Source organism: Copidosoma floridanum, unplaced genomic scaffold, assembly GCF_036245765.1.
Source record: "Copidosoma floridanum isolate Cflo_tuat_1 unplaced genomic scaffold, Cflo_Japanese_pri ptg000026l, whole genome shotgun sequence".
NCBI lineage: Eukaryota > Metazoa > Arthropoda > Insecta > Hymenoptera > Encyrtidae > Copidosoma > Copidosoma floridanum.
Genome location: NW_028321903.1, coordinates 5,479,174 through 5,499,116, shown reverse-complemented (window position 1 = coordinate 5,499,116; position 19,943 = coordinate 5,479,174). Strand labels below are relative to the sequence as shown.

The 19,943-nt window shown below is 34.6% G+C and overlaps 1 protein-coding gene across 1 annotated transcript in view; it reads left to right on the top strand.

Moving 5' to 3' along the window:
* The window catches only part of LOC106640744 (uncharacterized), a 425,751-nt gene that overhangs the window by 8,737 nt on the left and 397,071 nt on the right, over window positions 1–19,943 (top strand). The window contains exon 2 of the mRNA XM_089595613.1: window positions 15,711–15,713. Within this exon, the coding sequence (XP_089451739.1) occupies window positions 15,711–15,713 (3 nt within the window). The remainder of the gene's footprint in view (window positions 1–15,710; window positions 15,714–19,943) is intronic.

Below are 19,943 nucleotides of genomic sequence, written 5' to 3'. Positions count from 1 at the left end.
AACAGGAGAAAGCGACAGAGAACAGAAGATGCAGCTTGAAGTATCTTGCTGTAGCTAGCAGTACCTCATCCATAGTATGTGCATAAGCTGGAGGCACATATGAACTATACATGAATCTAACAAGACACTTCGAGCTGCATCTTCTACTGCTTGATGTAGCTGGCTACGTCTAGCAACGTCAGGCAATATCTTCATTGCTCTACTGTGAACAATGCCTAATATCGTGAACTTTGAATTTTAATTACTTCAACCATTGTTTTCTCAATTATCCAAATACATGCACGTTTCTTGTATTTTGTAGGTGTTCTGGAAGAATCGTTTCTATAGTTTTGTACGGGGAATTTTCCGACTTCTACAGTATACCTTGGAAACAGCGTTTCAATCATAAACTTTTTTTTCTGTATTTATCTGAGAGTCTTAGCCATAGAAATGACTCTTTAAAGAGAAAAACTACGAGTTCACCATCAAAATAAAGTGGTAGTATAGCTAATTCCTTGAAAACTAAATCGTTGGCAGGCTGTTCAAAGACTTGCATATCAACCATGTGATCCATTAATTTCTTGTAACTTTCTCACTGTCACATTTTTGGATACTTTCCTCCCTCATAGATCACTATTTTTATAATTCTGTTAAATCTTAACACATACATTAGTTCAATGTTTTTCCGTGACATTTTTTAGTAAAATAACGCTTGCATTTTCTTACTAACGTATTTTAGAAAAAGAAAGTGGTCGAAGCCTTACCCCACCTTGACCAGTACGAAACAACCATGTATTTTCTTCTCCTTAATACTTTTTTTCTCAGTTTTATTTATTTAAATATTAATTACAATACATGTTAACAAATCATCATCAGAGTCCAGTGTTTTATTATTTCTTGTATCCACTGTATCTCTGGAGGTGAGCAGCCAGTCCTAGTGCGGTAGCGTTTTTAAAATCTCAAACGCACAATTGATGTGCAAAGCATGCTTCATACTTTGTATTGATTTTGCTGACAGCAGGGCATCCCAATACTTCAGCATTGCAAATGTGACTGGAACATAAAGAGCAGTGTTCAGATTTAATTTCATGAATGATGTATATTATAGTACTTACTGATCAGATACTATCTCCTTCAGCCAGCTCTCTTTCTCAAACCCTTTAACGTAAATGATGTTGGTATTCTTTAAAAATTATTGAATACAAAAAATACTCTAGAGAAGGATGTGCTCTCCGAATCTGAGGGTATCCCGTATAAATTTCTTTCAAGCCACCCATTTTGACTATTTACATGGAGCATTAAAATAAAAACACTTAGTTCAGCATTTTATTTTAAAGGTAAAATAACAAGCTCCTTAGAAATAAAAAATGTTAGAGGATCTCCTAAAGCCCTGAACATCAACAACGTTGTCGATGATTAAAGAGGTCTGATCTCTTAACTAGCTAATTGACGACTGAGCTCTCTAGCTGCAATCAGCTTCTCGTATTTACTTTCTCCCATTTTTTTTCCTCACCACTCTTACCCTACCATTTCTTAACATGGCACAGTGGTAAGAGAGCTAGGAGGTGCAGTGCTCGGAATCGTGGACTGACAAGTCTAAAATCTTTATCTCATACTTACTCACTCTCTCTATTATTTCTACTCCTTACCTCCCCTACTATATAGATCTGATTCAGAAGTGGAGTCAAGGCTGCTTATATTACACCCTACTCACATTTTAAGGAGTGGAGATAAGTAGTGAGCATAAAAAGTCGAGAAAAAATGCAGAGAGGCAAAGTCTGCACAAAGAAGTCAATGTGAGTAGAGATATAAGCACTGTATAACAATCGTCATTGTACTTTGCCATTTAAAGTAGTAAAGTGGGAGTCAGAGCTATAGATAGAGCTACATTTTTCTTTTTTCGAGCTTAGTATTCATCATACGGTAAGGAGATTTTTTTTTAATACTTATTATTTAGAGATTCTGATAGATGAATAGAGGTTTTCCCACTGCCACCATCTCCTCTCTCTCTCTCTCTCTCTGTCTTAACGTACTAACTACAATATATTCTTTTGTTTATTGATAGATCATACATCATGGACATTTAGTACTTTAATTACACTGTAGATTTTCTGCAAAAAGCCTTGAGGTAGTTTGCTGAAGCAGACGATGATGATCCACAAATATGGTCGAAGTTAACCAATCTAGCACGTGAAACGTTGAAAAAATGTCTTGACGTCATTATTCAGAGATGAGATGCAATCGTGCTAATTTATCTGGACTACTTTGCTCTGCGTTCAAGACAAGTTAAGCAGTTTACTGAGGAAGACTGGAGAAGACTTACGGTGGCACCTTCCAGAGCAGCAGCAGTGTAGTGAACAAAATAGTGATAGTGTAAAAAATAGTGCAGATCATAATAGCATGCAAAAAAGTGACATCGCAGATGATCCTAGTGCATTAAACAATGTTAATAGGCAAAACAGTGCAGAAGATCCTTACAGTATTTATGAATAAGACAGTGTAGACACACTGCTAAAAATAATTAGCTGATTTGTCAGGTTATAAATCAGCGTATAAATATATGCGTTTTGGGACATTTACAGTAAAATGAGATGGATAAAAATTGAGAGGTTAAAAAATTTTTACGAGACACATTATATTGTAAATGTCCCAAAATACAGACTTTTGATGTTTCTAAATGTATTTTTTTTTTCTTTGGAACTTGTATTTTATGGCCCTGAAGAGACTTAAACTTTTTATAGCGTACAAAACTTGTAATTTTTGCTCAGGATTTGTATTTTGTCGCACTGACGGGACTTATACTTTTTCAGCGTACGGAACTTGTAATTTTGGCTATCGAAAATTTTTCCAAACCTCTCAATTTTCACCTATTTTATTTGACTGTAAACGCATTGTTTTGATGGACAAAAAAAATGTTTCCGTAGGCACTTGTATTTTGTCACACTGATGGGACTTGAGGTAGTTGTATCCCACGATATTGTCAATGCACCAGATTCTATAGTTTGGTATGTCATTTATCCCTCTCACACTTGTGCTAAAACATAACTTTTAGCAGCTTTTTCTGCACTTAATAATTTATTTCTTATCTCACAGACACCCTCGAGAGGTTTCATAAAATTAAATAAGATCATTAGCCATTTTTGAACTATACAAAAAAAATATCGTTAAAAGTTTACCATTATTTTGTGGAATGTATGTAATTGAAGCCCAGAAAAATACATTTTTCCGTAAGGGTCCATGTTCATCTTTTCAATTTTTATCTGTCTCATTATACTGTAAACGTCCCAGAACGCATAGTTTCGATAATGCCAAAAAAAAAATTTTCGCCTGCACTTGTTTTTTTTCGCAATGATAGAAGTTCCTTTTTTTCAGCGCACGGAACTTAGAATTTTTGCTATCAAAAACTTTTCAAATCTCCTAATTGTCACCTATCTGCAAACTTGTAATTTTTGCTACCGAAAATTTTCCAAATCTCTTAATTGTTACCTGTCTCATTCTACTGTAAATGTCCTAAAATACATATTTTTTATGTTCGTAAATTTATTTTTTCTTTGGACTTGTATTTTTCGCACTGACGGGACTTCAACTTTTTTCAGTGTACGGAACTTGTAGTTTGTGCTATCGAAAATTTTCCAAACCTCTTAATTTTCACCTATCTCATTTTACTATAAATATCCCAAAACGTATTGTTTTAATGATGGCAAAAGAAAAATTTTTTTCGCCGAACTTGAATTTCGTCGCACTGACGGGACTTTTTCAGCGTACGTAACTTGTAATTTTGACTATCGGAAAATTTTCAATACTTTTTTAGCGCATAGCACTTGTAACTTTGGCTATCAAAAAATTTTTAAAACTTACAAGTGTCACCTATCTCATTTTACTGTATAAGTCCCAGAATGCATAATTTTGATGATGGCCAAAAAAAAAACTTTTCCTTGGGATTTGTATTTTTTCACACTGATGGGACTTGTATTTTTTCGGACAATCAAAAAATCAGCTGACGATTTGGTATCAGAAATCAGCTGATTTATCAGCTGATTTTTTTAGCAGTGCAGTGCTAGTGTAAAGTGAAAAGATTTAACATCAGCATTCAAGAACCGTACAGCAACTGGTGTGATAATCAATCGTGGACACATAAATATTGTTTCCTTTCTAGATAATGTCAAAGTTCATATTGTATTGAAAATTATGAATGCTTTAGAACAACAAAATGCTGTGAAGATTAATTTCGAGCTTGCCTCAGAATGTATGATTCAAAAAACTTGTCAAGGCTGGTGGCAGATCAGATATCTTAGAGAAAGTGGAAATGCTGAGTTTGTAATAGATGCTTACACGTTTTCTACAGTGAAGGTAGGCTTAAAATACATGAACTTGATCGTGCTAGTGTTAACAAATGTCGAATAAATCTTCCAACTGTTGGAAACAGCACTTTTAAGTTTACTAACTTTAATTCCGCTGAAAAACTTCCCTACGTAATCTATGCGGACTTTCAGTGTTTACTAAAGCCTGTGGAGAATGATTTTTGTGCTTTTTAAAAGCATCAAGCCTTTAGTATAGGCTATTACGTAAAATACAGCTTTGGTGACAACCAATCTTAATATACAAATTATAGAATAGAACAAGACGCGGAAACACAAGCAGAGCATTTCATTTAAAAGTTAAAGAACATTGTAAGTAATCTGCAAATAACCACATGATAATCCAAAACTCATGAGCTTAACTTATGCTCAAGAAACATGAAAGTTACCACATTAACTACCAGAATTTTAAATTTATTCTAGTAATATTTCACAATCTCATCAGCTACGACTCGCACTTTATCTTCAAAGAGTTGTCCACCAGTGAGGACTTCAAAGGATTTGTTAATCTTGTAGCTGAGATTTAAGAGGAGTATCATTCATTTACGAAGCATATAAAGGGCAGTGATATGAATTTTCGATTTACTGATTCGTTCCAATTTATGCCCTCCTCCTTGGAAAAATTGGCATTATACCTGAATAAGAGAATGATAACTAATAGCGAATTTCAGCGTGTATATAGGGAGAAGAAGACGAGGCTATTGCCGAGAAAGGGTGTATTCCCTGCAACCGATATGCCAAGGCCAACAAAAAGTACATGGAGGATTGTAATCCTTTGAAAGAAGACACGTATCTCATGTACTTTGATGCGAACAACTTGTATGGGTAGGCGATGACACAGGTGTTACTGAGAGGAGACTTCCCATGTGGTGACTACGTCACGAAATTGAACTCCATCCATATATAAGATGATGATCGTTACGGTTACGTATTAGAAGTAGATCTGGAGTACCCAATAGCTATCCACGATGGGCACAAGGATTTATCTCTCTGCCAAAGAACATATGGCTCTACCTAGCTCCAAGCAGCAGAAGCTCATGACGACTTTGTATGATAAAGAGCACTAAGTCATACATAACAAAGCAGTGAAGCAAAATGTTACTTATGAACTGTGCTCAAGAAAGTCCATAGAGTCTTACGCTTTAGAGAAAGTTCATGAGTCGAACCAAACGTTGATCTCAACATGAGGGAGAGAAGCAGAGGAAAAATGAGTTTGAAGAGGTTTTCTTCAAACTCACAATCAACGCCGTGTATAGTAACACCATGACGAATGAGTGAAAAGGAGTAGATGTTGAGCTCGTGAATAAGTGAGAAGGACGTAACAGTACAGAAACACAAATTGCATGATCAAACTTCCACAGTCGCTTGATCTTTGCTGAAAATCTTTTCACTATTAAACAGTCACGTACCGAGATCAGTGTAAAAAAATTAATATATGTAGGTTTGAGTGTATTAGTTATACCAAAGACACGCATATATAACTTCTATTATTCGTACATAAAGAAGAATTTAGCAAGAGTAAACTGCTGTACATCGACATTGACTGTTTGATGTATGAGATTTCTGTCAAAATATTTACGAAGTCATGAGAGAAGATATTAAGAGACTTGATACATCAGATTATACACCGAAAAATTAGTTTGATATGCCTCTGGTAAATCAAAAGTCTCTAGGCTGATGAAGGATTATTGTTGTGGTAACATCATGACAAAATTCATTGGACTACGAAGCAAGATGTATTGCATCTGAGTACAAAACGAGAAACTGATTAAAAAAGCTAAACGTGTCAAAACAGCAGAAGTGAAAACAAAAATCGTCTTTGATAATTACTGGAACCACCCCTTCAATAAGTCTACCGTCATGTCAGAGCAAAACAATATCAACTCCAGGCTACTCGTTGTCCGTACAGAGCAACAGAGAAAAATAGCTCTCAGTCCACAGGATGACAAATGTCCGTCTGTAACTTTCAAACAGTACAAATACACTACCATGGGGTTACATCACTTTATATGACGATGATCTCCATCTTCTAGATATGCTAGTTTATCTAGATGATAAGAAAGTGGTAGGAGAAGAAATATAGAAAAAGTGGTAGGGGAAGGGCTCTAAATAGAGCCACATTTACGATCAGAGCTGATTTTATCGCTTGACGAGCTAGAAAGCTTACTTACTCCCTAGAAGTAAGAAAGCTAGAATTTGAGAGTTTAAAGTAATATTCTAAAATTTTACTTTACATACCTTAGGCTACAAAATTATATTGTTTATTTTTATGTTTCAGTAGAATAAACTTTGCTGCATTGAACCACATCACCAACAATAACTATCTCCTCACCATGAGTTTATCGCAGCTGGGGAAAGAGCAAAAATATATGGTGACCAACCTAAAGAAAGTCAACACTCGCTTTGGATGCAGAATGAACATCACCATAGATGACGAATTTCAAGTCTTCATTCCCGATTGTGTTTCAAAAGCTATACAAACCAATGATGTTCATTGTGTACCATGGTGATAATAAGTTTGATTTAAAAAATTTTTGAATACTGTATGAATAAAGAGGAAAAAGAAAAGAGAAACTTTTAAAGGAGGTGGAAAAGTATAAAAGGTTTTTCATCACTGGACGGGTTGTTGGATGGGATCCCCTACACTTCTTCTTTTTTATTTAATCATCAAATATCAGACTTTCAATCTAACTATTATGAGACTTATCAAATCCCAGCCATTTAATATAAACTGTATTACTACGTTTTATTAAGACTTTTTCCACCAGATATATGTCTGGGTACTTGGACTGCAGAAACTCTCGTTCGTAAAAGTCACCAGATACCAGCTGATTCTAATAACCTTTTCAATGATAAGTAACTAAATAAGTTTTTTAGTTGTCAGTACTTTACGAGCGGTAAATATTTTAGTTGACCAGTTTAGCGTGTAGCGTTTTTTAAAGGCATTTTTAGCTTTACTCACACGTATTTTATCATTAACTTTGAGTTTCAACCTTTCTTATCATTTTATCATTAATCTTGAATTTTTGTAAAACTTAAGCTTAATTGCCTAATGTGACATCGGCAGGATTCATACCAATTGATCGATGCTTGCGAGCGTTGTACGCTGTAATTAGATCTGGTTTTTACCAGCCATACAATATCAAGCCATTTATAATTTTCTTAAAGACTAAACTTAGTTTACATTTTGTTTTCAAAAGTGCGATTGAATCGGTCTCAGATCAATGCTTTGAGATTAGTGCATGTCGAATAGAGATTAGTGTTATTTTGTAGCATGAGGTTTTAGAAACTTTTATTCTAGAACTCTTTTCCTCTGTCGGTGTATAGATTCTTAGGTTCTCGACCATCTCGTAATACAAACCTAATTGCTGCTGTAACATCTTCTCCGGTTTTTCTCTTTACAGGTACAACCTATTCATACTTAAAAATACATCTGTTACCGTAAGCATGTATCTATGACCTTTATTTTCACGAGCATAGGCTATAATTTCTACAAGGCCAGCCTGCTCTGTCTCGTCCAAACTTCGAATATCATGATCTCAACGTGAATAGTTACGACACGCTGGTTTGTGGAGCTCTTCTACAAGCACTTCCTTCTTACGATCTATCCTGATTGACGGCTGATAAGTGAATGAGGCTTATATCCTTAGATCATTGGTTTTATACATCGAGTTTAATTATTTTCTGGAGTACTATTATAGATCGGAGACAATACTTCTTTTACTGTATTTACTTCCTGCTCCAAGTTTCCAATTTTCTTATCACACACTTCACTGTAGTAGTTAGTAACTACAGTGAGGTTACTAAGCTTTATACTTTGCTCATCCATCTTCATTTTTATTTCTTTCTGAAAAGTGTTAACTGCATCATTTTTGTGGATAGCTGCTGTAACATTGCACAGTCTTTCATGTTCAATATAATTTTTTTATCTACAGTGAGCTTATAGCCAACACCTGGAGGACCAGGAAGACTCCGTTTGTCGCCTTTACTCTTATATCCAAACATATCGATGCTCATTTTGTTACTGACGCGAGTGCTCGATTCAGTATATATAGCCAGCTTTATGAAATTTCTCACTAATCGATATTATATCATTGTCATGGCTAAAATTTTCTGCAGATCTTTCTGCTATGAGTAATCGAAGACGATTGACAAGCTTAATTGGATCGTCCTAGTGTATGTAATCTGCTTGCTACTGCATTGTTTTAGAAATTTTGTGAGAAGATAATAATGATCCTCTCTTATAGCTAGAAATAAGACCAAACACACGCACTATGATTTCATTAAATTTATCACACCCATGCAATCGAATGGGTTCATTTTTGTCAAACCCTTTTTGATGCACACTCTAAGTTTGTAAAATAATGTAATATTTTTTCAAATCATCCTCAGTTATGCAAGTTGTGTCAAAATGTTTTATCATTAGTAGCTCCATCAATCCAATGCTCATAGGAAACTTAAACTTGTTCACTCTTATTTCGTTATTGTTAAAATATATTGGCAAATTGACTTATACATTTCGCTCTCTTTTCAGAGCCCATACACCAAATCCAATGATTTTTAAAAATTTTGTTTCACTATCTATAAATATGTATTCTTTTAAAAATTCTCATAAGTTTTATTTCAAATGGTAACATTCATTTCATCATCATCATTTTTACTAACAGTAGGTTCAAACATTGACTGTTAATGACTGTATTTTTCTCCTTTTATTCGTTTGATAGTTGGTGGCTTAGCTTTGTTAGAAATTACAGAATTGTTTATTTTTGTCCTCCTTTCAGTAATAATTTTCCAAAAAAGATTAGTAATTGGTTTAAAAGTAACCTTAAGTACTTTTTTAAATATTATCTTTTCCAAATTTTAATAATTTATACTGTTCTTCGACGGCTTCTCTGGCCTTCACTAATTAATAACGTACGTCTTTTTCTCCTTTGTTCATGTTGATGCTTCGACGTCTCAGAGTAAACTGAATGTTGTACTCTATGTGCAATCTATATTTAAAACAAAATTGTCAAAATCTTTTCGGTATCTAACGCTGTTTAACTGTTTATCCTTGTCAATCACAACGAATCCATCCTTTCAGCATGACATACTTTGACATGTCAGAGTTCACGTGATTATCATACACATATTTTATATTCAGCTTATCTTGACGAAAAAGTGCTGAAAGATTAACATTTTCTCTCACAAGGTATTTCAGCACTTGTGCGTATGACTGGTATAGATAGATAGAAAAAGTCAACATTTTTATGTCTGCCCATGCGGTAGAAATCTCTTACACTATCCTGCTATTCACAAGCTATGTCATCAAAAATCATGATAGAGTTGGGTATCGCATCATCTGAAGATACTACTGCTTTATGTTCACTAAATGTAAAAAATTGTATGCCATCTATCGACTTCAACAGCTCTTTAAAAAACTTGTACTTTGGCTGATTAAGCGACTTTGAGTACAAATAGATGTTTTTAAACCTTAGTCCATTGGGGTCTACAATAAGTGCTAGTAGACTGTTTTTCTTACCGCAGTTAGGTGGGCTACAGAATATGGCTTGAATACTATCTGGAAGTAATTCACCATGTTAATTCGAACGCTTTTTCTGTTCCACAAGAGCATTGAAGTTTGTAACTTGTAATTTTACAGTTTGCTTTTTGAACTGTACATCTGTACGGTATGATGGCTGGATAATGACTAATGTGATAATCAAATGCACAGTGATTTAATACCCTATAAATACAATACTTTCAGACTAAGGTGCTCAATCGTAATTCAACAACTGAAGAGTGATGATTATTCATTGCCTAAAAGGACATGGCTTTTTGAATTGGGTTGTAAATACTTCACATGTAGAATTACACATACCAGGTTATCAGTACTGCGGTCTTGGCACTAAACTCGTCAAACGTCTGGCTAAAGGTGATAAAGGAATAAATCCACTAGATGCAGCGTGCAAGGAACACAATACAGCCTATTCTCAGAATGGAGAAAACATCGAGGGTAGAAATTCAGCAGATAGAGTTTTAGCCGAGGAAGCTTGGCAAAGAATCAAGGCCGAAGACTTAAGTATGGAAGAAAAATTAGCTGCTCTAGCTATTGCAAGTACCATGAAGCTTAAAAGTAAATTGGGTATGGGTGTAAAAAGTAAGAAATAGTTGTACTCTACTTTTAGTGAAGTCAAGTACTTTGAGTTAAGGCTCCATTAAGGAAAATAAATAGTAAAGATGTACACAAGGTTGTGCGGTGTGTACAAAAAAAGTGTACAAATACCATGTATCCTACCTCTCCTTGCTCGAACTATCAGTGCTCTACCTCTTATGCCCTGATCTGCTGGCTTGAGTGCAACCAGTGCACTAGCTAATGGTGTAGCTGAAATGTTAAAAAGTATAAGTGCAAGTAAGGCTGCTAAATAGTAACTGCAACAAAACCAATGACATAATAGAACTGTGGTGGTCATTTTACTTGGGAAAGATCTAAATTTTTAATCGTATAAAACTGGTGTGAGTGTCTACGAAGCCATGCGCAGAAAAAGGTTAAAAAACTTTTGAAGTAAAGATATCCAAGAGAGCCGTAACAACTGTTGATTCATTCAAATATGGTAAAAAGTTAAAAATCCGTGATTTTCATGGGATGGTTATGCGAAATGACTTACCAGTTGATGAATCTTATCTTTTTGAAACTGCTATAGTTAATCTCGATGATAACAATGGTCCTGGAATACATTAGGTAGTGTATTGAAAACGTGGTAATAATACTGTCTATTTTTACAGTTTTGGCGATCTACAACCACCCATCAATGTAACGCTATACTTGAGAGTTGCCAACATTAAATATAACTATGTAAAATATCAAGATTGAGATGCCTATAATTCTGGAGGGTAATTTAGTCAATTTTTAAGAAGTCATCACCATGAGGTTACATATAAAACCTTCATTATAATGGAAATTGTGAATAGTAATAGTAGCTATATAAGTAGTTTAACATGCGCTCCAGCAGTCAGTTGAGAACGAACAGTCAAACTGATAACACGTCAAAGATAACTAATACGTCAAAACATTCAGTTTCTAAAAAGTTTAGGATTAAAAACAAAAGACCGTGGTGGGAATTAACTTACATATTCTTGTTGTTCTGGACACAACATGAAAGAAATGCTAAGTATTTAGTCTCCTGAAAATTAAGTTGGTAAATAATTTCATCTGCCACTGATTTAAAGAAGTTACGTATGAGATAAACGCTATTGAGATAAATGAGTGTAAAAATGTGGGTCTAACAACCCTCATGAAAAATTGGTCAATCCTTGGTCCAGATGAAAACGTATTGAGTCAGAATGCAGGTTGAAAGGGAACTCATGCTTTAAGTCTAACGGAGGGTAGCTGCTTTAATGTCTTGATTCCTTTTAGCATGATTTTAAGTTTTGCAGAAGATTATCTCAACATTGTGGCCAATGTAAAACACAAACTTATACTTACAAGATCGAGGAATATCTTTCATGCAGTTGTTCAAGGTGCTATTCCAACTTCAATTACTAATGAATAACCGACTTTGGAAGAGTTTAAAATAGTGATACTAAAGCTCGAATAGCTTATGCCCTACATTGTGATGTCAGATTCTTATAAAATTTGTCTGCTTAATTATTTGCAAAAAGATAAATTGATATCCATCAGCTTTTGTACTTGGGAGCTCTATGAATATCCCCTTTTGCCCACTACATCAAAGCATGTCTGGACAGTCAAAACATCTAATCAGTTGAAAAAGCCATACTACTTCATACAGGCCTTCCAAACAAACTGAAGGGATCAGAGAGCTACTAGTGCTAGTGAGTTCGATCCCAGTAACATAAGAAGTGTGAGACTCTATTTAAATTTACAATATTATCCGTATGATGATATCAATCTCCATATTACGAACAATCAGTATGCACTGCTGTTATGACATGTATGCGCATTTTCAGAACTTATATTACAGTAAGGACCCCACACCTTTGCTAAACAGATATGATTTTCTGAACGTCATGCTTTTGATTGTGATTGATTGTTTCAAGCAAAATGAGTCATTAAAAAATATTCTAGTAGATGTGCGCTTAGAATTTAAATCTCATGCTAATTTTCCAGACAATTTATCAGCCTACGGCTGGATTCTACACGATCGTATTGTTCATTACAGTCCAATGAGTCGAGATATTAAGAAACTTATGTAAAACTATAAAAGCCATGCGCACGACCTTACCAAAATCATTTGTCTTTTAACCGTCATGAAAAAAGGTCAATGCAGCAGCTGGAGCCAAGAAGTAGAAGAGAATAAGTGAAGACAAAAAAAGTGGTATTAAAAATTTGGGAAAAAATATAAATGGGTAGAGAGAAAAAAGTCTGTGGAAAAAAACTATTAAAAAAGATAAGAAAATTTGTCGTATCTTCTAATCATTATGTCATTGAAACCAACTGAAAGAAAATTCACCAGTGACGTTAAGTATCAAAAACTTTTTACTTAGGACAATGATGAGAAAAATTCTTGATAGAAAAATTTAACAGAAAAGTTTTCAACTAATAAATTTTCGTTTACTCAACGTGAAGGTTATAAGCAATTGTAAGCGAATAAAGCGAACACCGTTTCAACGAAAAAAAGTACAGGCACGTTCTCTCACAGTTCACTTGTCACAAGCAGCGATTGAGATTTGCTCTTTGGGTGCATAACTGGCCATAATAACTGTCCAACATTTAAAATCGCTTCTCAGGGAACAGCTTATCAGGAATAGATATACGTATACAAACATGTGAGAGCCAAGAGCTGGGAGCTTAGGCAGAAGGCAGCCCATGTAGGGTATATTTATAAAACATACATGCAGCCAAACTATGTATAGAGTGGGAGTACAGGCACGCTCTCTCGCAGTTCACTTGTCACAAGCAACGATTGGAATTTTTTCTCTACATGTGTATACTCGTTAAATGAGTATTGAATACTCGTACTGCTAAGTACTGACTTTTTTCTCGTATAAAATGACAAACTAGGTAATGAAAACGTACACCCGGATATTAAATAATAAGCTTTAGAACTTCTTTATGATGTATTCATTTTTACAACTTAAATTATTTTTGTTGTTGTAGCTACGCAAAAAAATTTACGTAATTAAGAAATATGTACTAGTGCGTTGAAAAATATGAATTGATTTACAATTTTTTTGCATATTTTAAATTTGCAATTAATATAAACATTATTTGCTTTTACTTTTATGGTTATTGAATAATAAATCACTTTTCTGGAATTTAAATGTCATTCTTCAACACATATAACTTACCTAATAAGAATAAGTAATTATTTCCTAATGAAAAATAATTATTCTATTTAAATCAGCTACACGTTAAAATAATGACCAATATAAGAACAATTAATACTAACATCTAAACCCTAAAGCTTTACTAAAAATATATAACACTTTTAAGAGTGTAGAAAATACCCAGAAATTTACTTTCGCTTTGAGCACTCTCGGGTTCGGATCTCACCCAGGGCAAATTTTTTTTTTTTTTACATTTACTATTTTGTTTTCGATTGTACTCTATAATTTTTTGCAATAATAAAATTGAATTTTCGTGATATGCTGCGCAATGAGCCCACCTTCTGAATTCGTTAGGTGGGGGATTTTCTTGCATTTAAATTTATTATTATAACACTTAAAATTTTAATGATGTAGTACATGTTTTTCAACATTTTATTCTTGTTTAGTTGGCTTTGCAACTATTAGTAAGAAAGTTCAAAAATTTTATGAGTAGTTTAATAGTACTTAATTGTTTGACACTTGTTTTAAAAAGTGGTATGATTAACACTTTCAAAGATGATCACACCATTTGCGACCTAACTAATAATAATATATAATTTAATTAAACAATTAATATGACTATCTTAATTAGAGAAATGTTTTTAAAATGTTTTATCCAATGATTTTTCAATCAATAAATTAATAAGGCTGGAAATCTGATCAATACAAGCTCTCATGAAGAGCAGTATTTTACTGTGTCCTTTTTCAAGAAACAATTCATAAATAGAACGACCACATAAACAAAAAAAAATTATTAGCTACATTTTTTGTTATTTTTAACAGATTTTGCAGTCTAAAAAATATTGATTGTCGTTAGAAACGACAAATCTGATTATATTGTATTTTAAAATCTTCAGTTAAATAAATTTATCAAAAGACTTGTTTGCGCTTTCTTATACGTTGCAAATAAATATTTATAAGATTAGTATATTTTGCAATATGTAAATAGCAAATTTTTAATGTGGCAATTATTTGTTAATGAATTTATATTTTTAAACGTGCGAGTACATATTTATTAATCATGAAAATTTGTTTGTGTAGCTGTAAGAAAACTAATTATTTAAAGTTTGAAAATAAAAATTTCATAGAAAAGTTCCAAGGATTGACAGAATATATATCAGGGCTTAAATTCTCATTATCCAATTTGTCTGTTTATGCGAGAAAAACTCAGTATTAGGCTGTACCAGTATTTAAGACTCATTGACGAATAATACATCATCAAACATAATAATTGTCCAACATTCAAAATCACTTTTAAGAGAACAGCACGTCAGAAATAGATATAGGTATACATGCATGTAAGAGCTGAAGCGTTGAGAGTCGAAAACTGAGAACTTAGAGCTCAGATGGCAGCCAGTGTATTGTGTAGCTACAAACATATATACGGCTACATATAGCTATAGCCATGTATACGCTCAATATCTGTTCTTTTTCTCTTTACTATCACTGAAAAAAATTTTAAACGTTTACAGCCAAATGGGTACTGGACTCTGAAAGTTCAAATGTATTGGACTGTTAGCATTTGAAGAATCAAACTTTAAGGGGGTAAAACAGTTTATAAGCTTTAAAAAACCAAGCTCTGTGCATCGTAGAGTCCAATGTTGGTGTTTATATACTTTGGCTTTGCAGTGGGCTAAGAAACACTGAGAAGTAGAATGCCACAGCTCGATCGTTTGCACTGTTGGAAACTGATCGTTAGAGCTCAGCTCACCCCAACTTGTAGTGCCTCTTACGAATACGCCATAAATACAATATACCAAAAACCGTTGTAGTTTGTAATGTTAATAAAGACAAGTATAATTTTGCATGATAATACAGGATGATCAGAAAGTACTTTAACAGTCGAAATCAGAGAATGGAGTGAATTATTCTGATTCCAATGCCGTTTGCAGAATTAATTTTGATGTTCTAGTGTCTAAGTTATAAGCATTCTAAAATAAGGGTAGTTTACCGGCTTTCTAACGATATTTGCTACAGCGCCGGCAGTCATGAATCACGGCATAGCTGTGAGGCCGAAAGGTGAGATCGGTAAGCAGAGTGGCTACTACTAGCCTTTTTTCTCGTCAGATGGTGCGCACCCATGTTGTTGCTAGCTGCTAAGCTACTGTATCAGTGCTAGCTGTTTGATTCAACGGTATGGCCGCATTATTAAAGTGATACCAATAAAAATCTTACAAACTAACACTTAAACTACCACTAGCTATCGATATCGATGTTCTGTACAGCATATTATCTAGCACTATCAGTAGCAGTGGTATGTCAGCTTATGCATGCTTTTTAAAAATTTAGAGCATTATGCGCGCCAGTGCATCAAAACTTAGGCTGCCGTCACATAAAGCGCAATAGAGCTCTGCAATAGACCGTCCGCAATAAAAAAAAAACCAATTAGGGCTATAGCAGATTTTGTTATATTTTGATTTTTGTTATAATCCCGCTAATGAGTTACCAAATATTATTCCTTCTGCGTAAAAATACACTCCAATACGTTCAGAGAGGAACAGTGCCGTTTGCATCGATCAGTCCCCAATTTGATATGGCACAACCAGCTCTATCATTCTTTAAAAACCGAAGTAATAACTTATAATTCATCATAAAAATTGCATTTTTTCACTTTCGAACTTTTTAAAATATCATCATATGAATTTTGGTTTCCGTTGTCATGACTGCACTGTTCGTTTGCAACAATTTGACAGTCGAAACTGGCCTGCTAAAAAAATATCGTTTACGGTTCTTCAGTTTTGGCAAAAAAAATGTTTTCTTTGGTCAAAAGTGGCTGTCAAAAGTTCTGGATGGTTTCTCAAATGTGGTTGATTTGTAGGAGATTCAAGATGTTGAAAGTGCAAGTATAGTGAAGTGTAATCAACGATACCAAGCGCTGAAAATTTTGACATCAAGCGGTGAGTCATGTTGCCAATTAATTTTTGTCCTGTCCAACGTGTGCATGAGCAAGCGTAAATTGATTATTCTAATTTAGAGCTTCAGCATTGTTGATCTAAAATTGATTCTACTAATTTAGACCATCAACATTTTCATGCGCATTTTTTACTTTCTTATTTTTAAACTGCCGAACAAATAAATATGTGTGCACGCTGAACTTTTACGTGAGTTTATGCGGTGCTTACTGTTTTACTTCCCACGCGTAAGTTTCAAGGATAAAATTCATTGCTCTGATAAGTGTGATTATAATGTGAACGTGTTTGTTATTGGTTGTATTTTAATATTTTTACAATTTGCCATTTGAATATTTTAAAATTAAAAGTTAATATTATTTATTATATGAATTAAGGACGACGAGCGATACTTGCGGAAGCTCTTCGTATTGCCGAATGGCCGTTTTATTTACCCAGATCATACTGCACAAGGTAAATGATTTAGTTTTCATGATTCCAAAACGACAATTTTTCGTCTTAGCAGTAAATACTGTTTTAAAAAAGATTTTATAATTTTTTTTAAGTACAGACTCTTCGTATGTACGAGATCTGAGAACAAAAATTGCACCAGTACATCATCAGTCCATGAAGAGTAACTAACTAATATATTTAAGTACATTCTTATCCTATATTCCTGAATAATTAATGTTTTTATTCAGCTGATACTGCTGCTAATCTAAAAGCACAAGAAGATACAAGTAATTTCTATTTTACATATCTTTATTGCTACTCTTAATTAACTTTGTAACATAACTTAGTAAATTGCACATAGTTCCTCATTTTTTATTGTAGATTCTGTTGAGCCTGTAAAAGATAATACTTCAACAAAGGACCAGCATGCACCCTTAGTTAACAATTTTCAGAGTCCAGGGACATCTAAATGGGGTAAATAATAAAATAATCATAATTATAAAAGTATTTTTATAAGATGTTTTTAAATCATTTTATACTCTTTTAAAAATGGTATCAGAGGAACAAAAAAGTGTGGCTAATTTTCAATCTGCCTTTAAAACGGAAGATAATAACGTAAGAAAACTTGGTCAAAAATAATTGTAAACATTATTAAATGCAATAAAAATAATATGTTTTAGGTTAAGCTGCATAAGTCACACGACATTCATATATCTGAAGATGAGCTAGATCAAATTCTGAGAAGAGCTCAGGATACTAACGACTTGATCCGAGGACGTATGAAGTCGATAATTGGAGTTGATAAGTTAAAACTTATGTCGGCTACAGGAAAAGGAATTTACCAAGTCATTTCTGCTAAAATATACGATTGTATGTACGGTAACTTGATACACAATATGGATAATGGGATTAAACAATTAAATTTTATTAAAAACATGTAACTTTTTTTATAGATTACGTTAAAAACAAGGCTAACAATGTATTTAGCAAAGAGGAGTAGCAAATTGTCTTGACAAAAATGTTGTGGTGACTACGCAACCGAAGCCAAAAAAACCTTGAATTGAGTTTGTTGACATTGCAATTAAAATTATTAATAACTTAATAAATCCAAAAATTTTTTTATACAACTTGTTGTATTAAATATTGATTTTATCAATAAACAACCTTCAGGTCCCCTAAGTTCCCCACAAGTCCCCCTAAAGCCCTTGAATATCCCTACCGGTACTTTCAAGTTCCCTGAGGTTCCCCTTATTCCCCGTAAGTCTCTTTTAGTCCCACGTAGTATCACTTAAGTCCTTTAGACTGCCCCCAAGTCTTGAAATTTATTAAGCCCCCTCAAAACCACTCAAACCTGCTAAAGTCCCTTTAAGTCCTTTTAAGTCCTCTCAATTTCCTCAAAGGCCTCATAAACTCTCTCATATCCCCGAAGTCTTCTTAAGTCCCCTTAAGTCCCCTTAAGTCCTCTCAAGTCCACCAAAGGCTTTTCAAATCTACAAATGTCTTTTTATGCTCTCTCAAGTCCCCCGAAGTCATTCCAAGTCTCCCAAAGTCCTCTCAAGTTTTCTTAAGTCGTTTCAAGCTCCCCGAAGTCCTCTCAAGTTCCCTAAAGTTATCTGAAGTCCCCTTGGATCCTCTTAAGTCCCCCAAAGTCCTATCAAATCTTCCAAAGTCCTCGCAAGTCCCCCAGAGCTTCCAATGATCCTCTCAAGTCCCCTAAAATCCCCTTAAGTCTTCTTAAGTCCACTAAAGACCCTATAAGTCCTATAAGTCCACATGAGTTCCCAAAAATCCCCCGAAGGCCTCATAAATTCTCTCATATCCCCCAAAGTCCTCTCTAGTCTCCTTGAGTCTTATTCAGTCCTTGCAAGTCTCTCAAAGCTCCTAGTGGTTCTCTTAATTTCCCCGAAATCCCTTTAAGTATTCTTATGTCTACTAAAGACCCTGTAAGTCCGCATGAGTACCCCTAAGTCCCCCGAAAGCCCATAAGTCCCCTTAAATTCCGTTAAGTCCTCTCAAGTCCCCCAAAATCCTTTCAAGTCCTCTTAAGTCCCTTCAAGTCCCCCAAAGTCCTCTTAAGTCCCCTAAAGTCCTCTCAAATTTTCCGAAGTCCTCGCAAGCCTTTTAGAGCTCCCAATGGCCCTTTCAAGGCCCCCTAAATTCTCTTTATTCTTCTCAAGTCTACTGAAGACCCTATAAGTCCGCATGAGTCCTCCAAAATCTCCTGACGGTCTCATGAACTCTCTCATATCTCCTGAAGTTCTATCAAGTCTTCTTAAGTCCTATTCAGTCCTTTTAAGTCCCCCGGAGTCCTCTCAAATCCCCTAAAGTCTCTTTAAGTTCTCTCAAGTCCCCTGAAGTCTTCTCAAATTTCCCAAAGTCTCCTTAAGTCCTATTTAGTTACCCGAAGTCCCCTCGTGTACACTTCAGTACCTTAAAGTCCTTTTAAATCCTCTTGAGTTCTTTCAAGTCCGTTATATCCTCTCATACCGTCTTAAGTTCCCTGAAGACTCTTTGAATTTACCAAAGTTCCTTTAAGTTCTTCCAAGTCCCCCGAGTAGCCTTCAGTACCCCGAAGTTCTCTTAGGTCTCCTTAAGTTCTTTACAGTATCGTGCAGCTTCCAATGGTTTTTCCAAGTCCACCAAAGTCCCCTTAAGTCTTTTTAGGTCAAACGAAGTTCCTATAAGCTTATATGAGTCCTCCCAAATTTCCCATGAACTTTTAGGTACCCTAAAGTCCTCTCAAGTCCCCTGAAGTCCTCTTAAGTCCTTCGAAGTTTCCTCAAATCTTCTTTAGTCTCCCGAAGACCCCTCGTGTACCTTCAATCCCCTTCAGTTTTCTTGAGTCTTCCAAAGTTCCCTGTAGTGTCTGAAAGTCCTCTTAAGTCTTTTAAAGTCTTCCAAAGTGCAATTGAATTTCTTGGATCCTCTCAAGTCCCCCAAAGCTCTCGTAAGTCTTTTT